Raw genomic sequence first — 13,954 nt, forward strand, 5'->3', positions numbered from 1 at the left:
TGTTTGATAATATATTTTTGCATAATTAGACAATATTTATTTAACATCATTTGCGATTACATGGAGTACATACATTTTTTTTCTCCCAAAATAGAAAGAAAGAATACATTTAGTAAGAAAAGTTAGAGTATTTTATTGATACATATTATTTGTGTCGAGATTCTACTTAGGGATGCACGATAGTTATCGGACCGATATTAAGGGTAATGACGTCACACAGACAAATCCGATGGCATCAAAAAATAACTCAGAGTACTGTTTAAAACAGTGGTGTCAAAGTCGTTTTCACTGAGGGCCACATCGCAGTTACGTTTGGCCCCAGAAGGCCGCTTCTCACAGTGAATACTATTATTACACAATTTGTTTATGTATTTTATTTGTAGATTTTTTTTAAACTAAAATGGGGAAAAAAATGGTAAGTTGCAATAATTTCACCTCAAAATTTAGTGTATATTACTGTAAATGGAAAAACAGTACTGCTGTTTTTATGGTAAAAAAAAAAAAAAAAAAAAAAAAAAGGCAGCTCAGTTGCCAGAATTTTACTGTAAAATTTACATTTGTTTTCTTACTGTAAATTAAAAAAAAAAAAATGCAATTATACAGAAAAAAAATGTTGGCACCTGAACTGCCATTTTTTTTTATTAAATTTTTTTTTTTTTTTTTTTACTGCAAATCAACAACTACTGTAAATGCCAAAACTGCACCAGTTTATTACAGTAAAAATAAGTACTTTTTTTTCCATTTAGAGAAAAATGCTGTAAAAAAGACAGTAAATTTCACAATTTTACCATGAAATCTATTGCTACTTTTACATTGCACAATTTGATGGATAACTTGCTTTGAAATCATTATTATTATTAGTATGTATTTCTCTTTAAAAACTGGTTTGAATGTTTGATAATATATTTTTGCATAATTAGACAATATTTATTTAACATCATTTGCGATTACATGGAGTACATACATTTTTTTTCTCCCAAAATAGAAAGAAAGAATACATTTAGTAAGAAAAGTTAGAGTATTTTATTGATACATATTATTTGTGTCGAGATTCTACTTAGGGATGCACGATAGTTATCGGACCGATATTAAGGGTAATGACGTCACACAGACAAATCCGATGGCATCAAAAAATAACTCAGAGTACTGTTTAAAACAGTGGTGTCAAAGTCGTTTTCACTGAGGGCCACATCGCAGTTACGTTTGGCCCCAGAGGGCCGCTTCTCACAGTCAATCAATCTTCAATCAATCAATCTTTATTTATATAGCCCTAAATCACAAGTGTCTCAAAGGGCTGCACAAGCCACAACGACATCCTCGGTACAAAGCCCACATACGGGCAAGGAAAAACTCACCCCAGTGGGACGTCGATGTGAATGACTATGAGAAACCTTGGAGAGGACCGCATATGTGGGTAACCCCCCCCCTCTAGGGGAGACCGAAAGCAATGGATGTCGAGTGGGTCTGACATAATATTGTGAGAGTCCAGTCCATAGTGGATCCAACATAATAGTGTGAGAGTCCAGTCCATAGTGGGGCCAGCAGGACACCATCCCGAGCGGAGACGGGTCAGCAGCGTAGAGATGTTCCCAGCCGATGCACAGGCGAGCGGTCCACCCCGGGTCCCGACTCTGGACAGCCAGCACTTCATCCATGGCCACCGGACCTGTGCCCCCCTCCCCTCAAGGAAAAGGGGAGCAGAGGAGAAAAGAAAAGAAACGGCAGATCAACTGGTCTAACAGGGGGGCTATTTAAAGGCTAGAGTATACAAATGAGTTTTAAGATGGGACTTAAATGCTTCTACTGAGGTAGCATCTCTAATTGTTACCGGGAGGGCATTCCATAGTACTGGAGCCCGAATAGAAAACGCTCTATAGCCCGCAGACTTTTTTTGGGCTCTGGGAATCACTAATAAGCCGGAGTTCTTTGAACGCAGATTTCTTGCCGGGACATATGGTACAATGCAATCGACAAGATAGGACGGAGCTAGACCGTGTAGTATTTTATACGTAAGTAGTAAAACCTTAAAGTCACTTCTTAAGTGCACAGGAAGCCAGTGCAGGTGAGCCAGTATAGGCGTAATATGATCAAACTTTCTTGTTCTTGTCAAAAGTCTAGCAGCCGCATTTTGTACCAACTGTAATTTTTTAATGCTAGACATAGGGAGACCCGAAAATAATACGTTACAGTAGTCGAGACGAGACGTAACGAACGCATGAATAATGATCTCAGCGTCGCTAGTGGACAAAATGGAACGAATTTTAGCGATATTACGGAGATGAAAGAAGGCCGTTTTAGTAACACTCTTAATGTGTGATTCAAAGGAGAGAGTTGGGTCGAAGATAATACCCAGATTCTTTACCGAGTCGCCTTGTGTAATTGTTTGGTTGTCAAATGTTAAGGTGGTATTATTAAATAAATGTCGGTGTTTAGCAGGACCGATAATCAGCATTTCCGTTTTCTTGGCGTTGAGTTGCAAGAAGTTAGCGGACATCCATTGTTTAATTTCATTAAGACACGCCTCCAGCTGACTACGGAACAGTGAATACTATTATTACACAATTTGTTTATGTATTTTATTTGTAGATTTTTTTTAAACTAAAATGGGGAAAAAAATGGTAAGTTGCAATAATTTCACCTCAAAATTTAGTGTATATTACTGTAAATGGAAAAACAGTACTGCTGTTTTTATGGTAAAAAAAAAAAAAAAAAAAAAAAAAAAAAAGGCAGCTCAGTTGCCAGAATTTTACTGTAAAATTTACATTTGTTTTCTTACTGTAAATTTAAAAAAAAAATGCAATTATACAGAAAAAAAATGTTGGCACCTGAACTGCCATTTTTTTTATTAAATTTTTTTTAATGTTTTTTACTGCAAATCAACAACTACTGTAAATGCCAAAACTGCACCAGTTTATTACAGTAAAAATAAGTACTTTTTTTTCATTTAGAGAAAAATGCTGTAAAAAAGACAGTAAATTTCACAATTTTACCATGAAATCTATTGCTACTTTTACATTGCACAATTTGATGGATAACTTGCTTTGAAATCATTATTATTATTAGTATATTAAAAACTGGTTTGAATGTTTGATAATATATTTTTGCATAATTAGACAATATTTATTTAACATCATTTGCGATTACATGGAGTACATACATTTTTTTTCTCCCAAAATAGAAAGAAAGAATACATTTAGTAAGAAAAGTTAGAGTATTTTATTGATACATATTATTTCCAGGCTTTTGAGGGCCAAATAAAATGAAGTGGCGAGCCACATTTGACGTCCTTGAGTTTGACGTCTGTGGTTTAAAAGAAGAAAAAAATGCTTCAATGAGGCGGGATTACCCCTACTGTACTGTTGATTGGTGAGGGTGAACAAATCAAGAGCTCATACCTCTTAGGCGGACGTAAACTTTATCTGAGCTACCCCAGAGCTCACAGTGTAAACAAACATGGCGTCATTACTGATTCATGGACGAGATGTTAGCCCTACTACAGCAGAGATGTCATATTTGATTATCCTGTAGCAAGTTTACATAATTCGCCCACAAAACGTAAGTTGTTTTTAGAGAGTTTTCACGGACACATTTCTGGTGTGTGTGTTGTTGCATTAGAAAGTCACAGATGTGGAGATACTGCTCCGTTGTTGTTTTAGACAAACTTCTTAATGCCGTTAAAACATTAGCGCCATCTTTTGACCCTACGCCTTCGACTCCTGTCCTTAAAGGCATATTTCACCCATGGACCTTTAGGTTTTTTTTGGAGAGTTACAGAGGTGTGGACTCGAGTCACATGACTTGGACTCGAGTCAGACTCGAGTCATGAATTTGATGACTTTAGACTCGACTTGACAAAATGTAAAAAGACTTGCAACTCGACTGAGACTTTAACATCAATGACTTGTGACTTCACTTGGACTTGAGCCTTTTGAATTGACATGACTTGACATGACTTGCTACTTTCCCCAAAACCCAAAGATGAAAAAGTTATTCGGGAGCGCTCCGTATTTTTCATTGTGTACTTGTCTATCAGCGTTGCGTGTGTCAGCTGGTGTGCTCTCAGTACAACAGCCAATCAAATTAGATCTACTTTGTTTTCATCACACAGCATTCATCCAATCAAATTGCAGGACAACCAACGAAGAAGACATGTCCAAACCACACGCCAGTGAACAAAAAATGATACCTAAAATAATTTTGTTTGGGTATAAAAATTACGAGGTGGTCAACACAAAACGGTTTGCAGTATGCAACACATGCGGTTCGAAAATTACTGATGGAGAGGCAACAACTTCCAACTTCGTCCGGCATTTGAAGTTGCACAAAGAACGGTAAGTTTTGAATGTAAGATAACGTTTATTGGCTAAGTAACGTGACTTTTATTTGCTGTGTAGTTAAATCAGTGAGGCTGTAAACTCACTGCTAACGTTATAACGTTATTGCAAACACGGGAATCTGTTGCAGTTCACTACCTTATTCATACTTTTTGTTCAGTGATTTTTTTTAAGCAGGGTTACGTTAGTCAATATATCACACGTAACGGTAGACGGCGGTCAGCAGCACCGCGTATTTTAGCCACCTAAAAAAAGACAAAAATAGTAAAATAAAGGTCAGTTAAAATGTATACTATATTATGAATATGTGTACCGTTTTAGCTAGCTTTCTGACATACTGTTGGTTGTTTACCTCAGCGGTCCCCAACCACCCTGCTTGGCCCGGTACTGGTCCGTGGATCGATTGGTATCGGGCCGCACAAGAAATAATTTTTTTTTTTTCCTTTTTTTAATTAAATCAACATAAAAAACACAAGATACACTTACAAGTAGTGCACCAACCCAAAACAACTCTCTCCCCCTTTTGTTCTGGGCATTGAACATGAAGACTCTTCCTTCACTGTTCCGAGTGGCCATGAGAGTCTTGGCAGTGCCTGCCTCCAGTGCTCCAGTGGAGCGAGTTTTCAGCCATTGTGGCATCATACTACGCCCCCATCGTGCACAAATGACTGACAGACTCTTGGCTAATGTCATGTTTTTTCAATGTTAACACTTTTGTACAAATAAGTACATTTGCACTTTATTTTTCAATGTGTTTGTTCTGTAAAGGAATGAGTTAATGTTTAAAATGACTGGTTAATAGTGCTATTATAAAGTGCAATGTCAGCACAATTTTCTTTCCTGCAATTTAAAATGCACTTGTTTTAATAAATAAATACAGCGTTTGAAAAGCATACACAATCTGTGTTAATATATTAGTCTGTGGTTAAAAGGACTTGAAAGGACTCGAAACTCAAAATGCAGGACTTAGGACTTGACTTGAGACTTTCCAGTCTTGACTTTGGACTTGACTCGGGGCTTGCCTGTCTTGACTCGGGACTTGACTCGGACTTGAGGGCAAAGACTTGAGACTTACTTGTGACTTGCAAAACAATGACTTGGTCCCACCTCTGGAGAGTTATGCCACAATCCTCTGTACGAGTCTTTCTTACTTCCAGGCGGGCACAAATTAGAGCTAAGGGGACATCAGAGACCTATTAAATATATATTTTGAAATCTTCACTCCAATTGCTTCTCCAGACACGAAAACACATTTTATAAACGTTATATAGATTCACCCAGTCACAATATTATTTACACCTTCTTTGATACATTCTGTGATAAATGCTGTTTTTTGCAGCATATGTTGACTGCATGTCACATGTCTATTGTTATGCACATGTTACGATTGGATGAAAAATAATACTTTATCCTACCTTTTTTTGTATCCAACATTGATACTACAATTGTAAGTCAGAAAAGACCAAATTAAAAACTTTTTTTTTTTTAAATAAATGAAAAAAAGATTTGGTTATAAGCATCGATCTGGAGAAGTAGGACGTTATCGGTATTTGCTTGAAGACATATTGTGCATCTTCTATTCTTTATTAAAATGTCTTGTTTGCCTGATGTTGCATTGTTTAGAAACTAAATTGGGTCAGGATTTTAAATGTTTTAATTGTTACTCTTTTTTTTAAGTGTCCTCAAACTGATTCAGTTGCCAAAGGGGACGTCCAAATGTCTGCTACTGTTGACAAGAAATCTTGCTCTCCAGGTAAAATATACCAATGACGCTGCTGGATTCACATCTTTGTATACACTCAGTGACCAATTCATTAGATACACCAGGACAATCTACAAAATACATATACTGTGTATATATATATATATATATATATATATATATATATATATATATATATATATATATATATATATATATATATATATATATATATATATATATATGAAAAGAATACCTACCGGAATCAATAAAAGGCTATCGATGCTGTCATCTAGCAAAGCTGAATTTGACCAAGCAACCCCCCCGTACCAAAAAGCCCTTGATGAAAGCGGACACAATTTCACCCTCACCTATGAACCCACGCCAGGAAACCAGCCAAAAAAGAACAGAAAACGAAGCGGCATCATCTGGTACAACCCCCCATACGTCTCAACGAACATTGGACACAAATTCCTCAATCTGATTGACAAACACTTTCCCAAAGACAACAACCTAAGAAAAGTATTCAACAAGAACAACATCAAATTGAGCTACAGCTGCATGAACAATATACGACAAATCATCTCAAACCACAACAAAACAATTGCAAATGAGCCGTCGACCCCCAGTCAGAACGACTCCAAAACCAACAAAGCATGTAACTGTCGAAAGAAACCTGATTGCCCTCTCAACGGGGGGTGCTTACAAACATCAGTTGTCTACCAATCTAAGGTAATACGCAAGGACATTAACACATCCGACACATATGTAGGATTAACCGAGGGTGAATTCAAAACCAGATGGAACAACCACAAGGCTTCTTTCAGGAACAAAAACCTGCGAAATACCACAGAACTCAGCAAACACATTTGGGACCTCAAAGACAATAATGTTGAATATTCAATAACATGGCAAATTCTTGCATCCAGCACACCTTACAATAGTGGTAATAAAAGATGCAACCTATGCTTGAAAGAGAAACTGTTTATTATTTACCGTCCAGACCTGTCATCCCTCAACAAGCGCAGCGAAATTGTAACAACATGCCGCCATAGACGGAAACACCTCCTAGGTAACACATGAGCCAATCACCACGCCCCTAGGCCAGCCTGTACCCACCCACTCTGTGCCCTATATAAACCATGGTATGCGAATGCTCCCATTAAAATCTCCTGACGATTGAGGGTACCCCCCCTCATGAAACAGGCCTGTAGAGATGAAATAGTCTTGTGATTTTTTTCCCCACACATACATATATATATATATATATATATATATATATATATATATATATATATATATATATATATATATATATATATATATATATATATATATACATGTATATGTATATACCTAGGGCTGCAGCTATCGATTATTTTAGTAATCGGGTAATGTTGATTAGTTTGTTCGATTATTGGAATTATCGGATAAAACACACTTTTTAGCCTCAATGCCTTTTTCTGGGAAAATAACGATACCTTCATTCTTTTTTTCTAAGAAAGGCACACAATCAACATTAAAATTTAACTTTTAACATCTGTGCATGAATAAAAATTGGAAAAGAAACTCAACACAGATCATGGCACCCACACGCCACACCACCATGCTACTGTGCGCTCTATTGCAGTAGCTGTGGGGAAACTATGTCTGCGTATTTAAAGTTCCGGCAGTCTGGACTTTATCGATTGTTATTACTGTAGTGACACGTACTAACCAATTATGCAAAGCAACATAATATAAATCATAACTTTTTCTAATCGAATAATCAAATTAATCGATTAATCGTTGCAGCCCTAAATATGCCCAGTAAGTGTATTTTACAAAACCCAAAACCATTGAAATTGGTATGTTGTGTAAATGGTAAATAAAAACAGAATACAATGATTTGCAAATCCTTTTCAATTTATATACAATTGAATAGACTGCAAAGACAAGATACCTAAAGTTTGAACTGGAAAACTTTTATTGTTATTTTTTTGCAAATATTAGCTCATTTGGAATTTGATGCCTGCAACATGTTTCAAAAAAGCTGTCACAAGTGGCAAAAAAGACTGAGAAAGTTGAGGAACACTCATCAAACACCTATTTGGAACATTCCACGGGTGAACAAGCCAATTGGGTACAGGTGGGTGCCATAATTGTCATTTACAAACAAGGATGGGGCGAGGGTCACCACTTTGTGAACAAATGCGTGAGCAAATTGTCCAACAGATTAAGAACAATATTTCTCAATGAGTTATTGCAAGGAATTTAGGGATGTCACCATCTACGGACCGTAATATCATCAAAAGTTTCAGAGAATCTGGAGAAATCACTGCATGTAAACGATGACATTACGGACCTTTGATCCCTCAGGCGGTACTGCATCAAAAAAGCGACATCAGTGTGTAAAAGATATCACCACATGGGCTCAGGAACACTTCAGAAAACCACTGTCAGTAACTGCAGTTCGTCGCTACATCTGTAAGTGCAAGTTAAAACTCTACTATGCAAAGCGAAAGCCATTTATCAACAACACCCAGAAATGCAGCCGATTTCGTGATGGACTGATGCATAGTGGAAAAGTGTTCTGTTGGCTGACGAGTCCACATTTTAAATAGTTTTTGGAAACTGTGGACGTTGTGTTCAAAAAGAACCATCCGGACTGTTGTAGCCGCAAAGTTCAAAAGCCAGTATCTGTGATGGTATGGGGGTGTATTAGTGCTCAAAGCATGGGTAACTTACACATCTGTGAAGGTATCATTAATGCTGCAAGGTACATACAGGTTTTTGAGCAAAATGTGTTGCTATCCAAGCAACGTTATAATGGACGCCCCTGCTTATTTCAGCAAGACACTGGTTTTGGGTTTTGTAGAATGACTCAACATCCCAATCCGTTTTATTGTATCCACCAAAAAAAGCATATCCTAATGTTGATGATTATTTTTGTTTAACAGGTGAAACGCTGATCGTAATTGCTCACATAAGCAACATGTCTTCTAAAAACGTTGCTCCCAAAGTCAGCATACAGGAGAAGATACGTTACCACGCCATCGGCAAGTCAAAATACAGCGACCTCAGTGTGTGCAAAGTGGTCGGCAACACCATCATGCCAAACTCTGTGGAAAATGTCTCCTGCCAGTTGAGGGTCCCTGAAAAGTCCTACACTGTCCACAACTGTGACATTATCTCCGTCTACTACTATGTTAAGGTGTGTTGTGTTTTTGTCTTCACATTAAGCTACGTTCGTCCAGTCAGGGCACTTCACGATACAATATGTGATATACGATAACACAATAGTACCTCAACTTACGAGCACAATTGGCTCCATGACCCAGCTCTTAACTCAAAACACTTGTATCTCAAATCAACCTGGCCCAGTGAAATCAAAACACCACATTTTTCCCAAACCTTTTAGAAAATAAAAACTTTTAGACAATAAATACTGTAAAAAAAACAAACAATGCAACAGAATGTACAATGAACAACTATAATGTAATAATAATGCACAGCATTACCTTGCAGACTGGACTTCTAGGACATCTCCTTTGAGTTGCATCTCTGTCAAACACACCAACAGCAGCTTCTCCATATTTTCATGAACAAATGTCTGTGTTTAGGTATTATTTTAACATGCTTTGTTGGCGTTAAACTCATTCTGCTTCACTATGGTGCGGACTCGCAGTGAGACGCTCAAATTGCTGGGTAATGTTTTGGATGATTTCTTCCTTTAGGTCAATGAATACAAACCGCTTCTTCTTAGCACTGTCCTTCACATTCGCTTTCATGGTTGGAAAAAAAAAGTTATGTCCATCTCCCCTCTTTCAGACCCTATGTATTAAGACTTGCGTGGATTTCCTATGAAAAATTTAAGTTTGTTCTCAAAATACGAAAAACATACGCAGGCGTAATTCATTGGTAGGATCTTATTTGCTATGCCAACAAGCATATTTTACAGACTATAAGCCGCTACTTTTTACAAAGATTTGTATCCTGCGGCTCATATATAATTTTTCTTCGCTAACGGCCATCATGTGTCGTATTAAAACAAACGTATATGGTAGTAACACCAACACAGAGACTGAAAAGGTGTTATTGTTTTTGTTATGGCGCCATCTTTTGGACGGGTTTGCTCACTGCATTTCCTTTTTTTCACACCTTGAACCGAAAGTAATAATGCCATTCCGTCTATGAGTTATTCATAGCAGTTCTACTCCAAGCAACGTTTGTAAGTTTTACAATATAACTCTAACAATTCATACTTACCGTATTTTCCGCACTATAAGGCGCACCGGATTATTAGCCGCACCTTCAATGAATTGCATATTTCATAACTTTGTCCACCAATAAGCCGCCCCGGATTATAAGCCGCGCCTACGCTGCGCTAAAGGGAATGTCAAAAAAACAGTCAGATAGTTCAGTCAAACTTTAATAATATATTGAAAACCAGCGTTCTAACAACTCTGTCCCAAAATGTACGCAAATGTGCAATCACAAACATAGTAAAATTCAAAATGGTGTAGAGCAATAGCAACATAATGTTGCTCGAACGTTAATGTCACAACACACAAAATAAACATAGCGCTCACCTTCTGAAGTTATTCTTCATTCGTAAATCCTTCGAATTCTTCGTCTTCGGTGTCCGAATTGAAAAGTTGCGCAAGCGTGGGATCCAAAATGGCCGGTTCCGTCTCGTCGAAGTCATCGGAGTCAGTGTCGCTGTTGTTGTCCAGTAGTTCTGTGAATCCTGCCTTCCGGAAAGCTCGGACCACAGTTGTGACCGAAATATCTGCCCAGGCATTTACGATCCACTGGCAAATGTTGGCGTATGTCGTCCGGCGCTGTCTCCCTGTTTTAGTGAAGGTGTGTTCGCCTTCGGTCATCCATTGTTCCCACGCCGTTCGCAGTCGGGATTTGAATGCCCTGTTGACACCAATATCCAGCGGTTGGAGTTCTTTGGTTAATCCACCCGGAATGACGGCGAGTGTTGTATTTGTGTGCTTCACTTGTTTTTTGACACCATCTGTGATGTGGGCGCGCATGGAGTCGTATATCAACATGGACGGAGCTGTGTGAAAAAAGCCACCCGGCCTCTTCGCGTAAACTTCCCTTAACCACTCGCTCATCTTTTCTTCATCCATCCATCCCTTCGAGTTAGCTTTTATGATGACGCCGGCTGGAAAGGTCTCTTTTGGCAAGGTCTTCCTTTTGAATATCACCATGGGTGGAAGTTAGCATGGCAAGCTAGAACCACAGTGAAGGACGACTTCTCATTCCCTGTGGTGCGAATATTCACCGTACGTGCATTTTGTAGTCTGGTCTTTACAGATGTAAACACACAAAGGAAATGAAACGAAATATCCGCGCGCTTCTTTTTCTTCCGGGGGCGGGTGGTAGCTTACAGTAGAAGAAGAAGCGCTTCCTGTTCTATGGGGCTGGGTGCTTACCTTGGCGGTTGCTTGCGTAGAAGAAGAAGCGCTTCCTGTTCTACGGGGAAAAAAGATGGCGGCTGTTTACCGAAGTTGCGAGATCGAAACTTTATGAAAATGAATCGTAATATTAATCCATATATAAAGCGCACCGGGTTATAAGGCGCACTGTCAGCTTTTGAGAAAATTTGTGGTTTTTAGGTGCGCCTTATAGTGCGGAAAATACGGTACTAAACCGTCACATGTTTGATAGTAGTGTTTTCATGCATATTTGTTGTTACATTACGTCTTATCTTAATGTAATCAAGCCTCATTAGCATTACCTAATATGCTAATATGTTTACAAGAGTCTGTGTTAGCATTATTAACAGACAATGGCATTCTTTTCGTATTGTTTCAGTTTCAATAATTCCTCAGTAAATTCACCAAGATGTCACCGTGGACTTATTGAGTCTGCTTACCTGATTGGAGAGCTAGCTTCTGCACCTAGTGCGTTCGTGACAATGACTTCTGTTTTGTTTGATCATCTGTTTTACTGCCGTGTTACAGGCCCCTTAATGTAAATCTTTCTGTGTAAATATCTAATTTAGCAACGTATATATCTGCGGCTTATAGTCCGGTGCGGCAAATAAAATTAGAAAAAATGTCTCCTCTAAAGTTTTGTGGGGGCGGCTTATATACCCGTGCATTCTATATTCCAGAAAATACGGTAATGGCTCTGATGCTGGCATAACAATTAGAGATAATAGAGACAGCTTTTATCTCAAAACACTCTTAAGTTGATGTACTAGTGTACTTGTTTCATAATTATACAAATATTCAGAGAATGAACAGAGTTGAGAGCGGAATTAGCATGCATTGAACTAGATCAGGGATGCCAAACTTCTTTTCATTGAGGGCCACATCGCAGTTATGGCTGCAATCAGAGGGCCACTTGTGACAGTGAATAATGTATGAATTTGCCTCTGAATGTCATTATTAATTATATCAACTGTTTTAAGTAGACTGTCGATTTTACAGTAAAAACTTTACTTTTACAACATTTTACTGTAAAATATAGTGGTTTTTTTTATTTTTTTACAACATTTTACAGTAAATATAAAAACAGTACCAGTGTTTTGTTTTTTGTTTTTTTTTACAGAAAAAGCTGGCAGCTTGGTTGCCAGAGTTTTACTGTTAAATTTACATTGTTCATGGAAAAACAGTGCAAGTTCTTTTTTTATTCTGGCAACTTAGCTGCCAGTTTTTCTACTGTAAAAACAAATGCACCGTCTTTCCATTTACAGTAATACACCGTTCAAAACAACAACCGTAGATTTTACAGTCAAAAACTGTCAGCTCAGTCAACAGAATTCAAACGCAAAAAACATTAGTAGTTTTTTTCAATTTACCGTAATATGCTGTAAAGAACAACGTAAAATGTATTGTAATTTTTATTAATTTGATGGGTAGTTTGCTGTAAAGTATTTTTATTTAGAAAAAAACATGTTTGGAAAGTATGATAATATACTCTAATATTTGTTGCAATATTGGATACTATTAAAGTTGAAAAAGCATCCAATTTTAAGCAGTACATATATTTTTCCTGTCAAAATGCAAAAAATTAATTACATTTAATGATAAAATATTAAGTACTTTATTGACACATATCATTTCCAGGTGTTTGCGGGCCAGATAAAATTATGTCGCCGGCCAGATCTTGAATTTGACACCTGTGATATAGAAGGTTCAAATTAACATGACTTTTATATTTGCCAAAATTGCCCGGCTGTGATTTAGACGCAAAATGCATACCACGACACGCTTACATAATCATCAGTCTGAATCAAACTCTGCCACTGACTTTTATTTGTGTGGTTTTTTTATTCCCATGCACTATAAAAAAAAAAAAATCCTATTTTTATGGTTAATTTACTTTAAATTTCTACTGTAATTTTTCTATTTTTTTTAAATAGTTTATAAAACTGTAGAATTGAAGACATTATCTGTAAATAAACAATCCGCCTGTAATTTTAAGTAATATGCCAGTAATGACAAACTATGTATATTTCTATTTTTTTTACAGAAAAATACCAAATTAATTATACATAGCATTTTCTATTTTCTTAAATTACTTTCAAATTCATGTAAAATTACAGTAATCGTCTTTCATTAAATATGTAGCTTGTTATATAAAAGTCTATGTCCATACTAACAATCTAACACAGGGGTGTCAAACTCAAATACAGAGTGGGCCAAAATTTAAGACTGAACAAAGCCACGGGCCAAGGTTGAACAAATGAACCTTTTAATAGGGACCCAAACAAGTTTTGCATTGAATATTGAACAAGCAAGGCTTATATAACTTTATAGTGACATGCAAAATCGAGTTTCAAATAATAATAATTAAAAAATATCAATGGCATATCAAATACAATTTAAATAAAAATGGAATGCCTCTTTTCTATTTGCAGCCTTCTGAGGTAAATATCAACATTAACTTTTTCCACAGACTAGTAAATTTGAAA

The 13,954-nt window shown here is 37.0% G+C and overlaps 1 protein-coding gene across 1 annotated transcript in view; it reads left to right on the plus strand.

The window, feature by feature from the left end:
* Positions 1 to 13,954, plus strand: part of LOC133622960 (arrestin domain-containing protein 3-like) — a 28,882-nt gene that overhangs the window by 11,816 nt on the left and 3,112 nt on the right. Inside the window, exons 4-5 of the mRNA XM_061985819.1 lie at positions 6,012 to 6,087; positions 8,976 to 9,229. Of these exons, the coding sequence (XP_061841803.1) occupies positions 6,012 to 6,087; positions 8,976 to 9,229 (330 nt within the window). The remainder of the gene's footprint in view (positions 1 to 6,011; positions 6,088 to 8,975; positions 9,230 to 13,954) is intronic.

Source organism: Nerophis lumbriciformis, linkage group LG12, assembly GCF_033978685.3.
Source record: "Nerophis lumbriciformis linkage group LG12, RoL_Nlum_v2.1, whole genome shotgun sequence".
NCBI classification, from domain to species: domain Eukaryota; kingdom Metazoa; phylum Chordata; class Actinopteri; order Syngnathiformes; family Syngnathidae; genus Nerophis; species Nerophis lumbriciformis.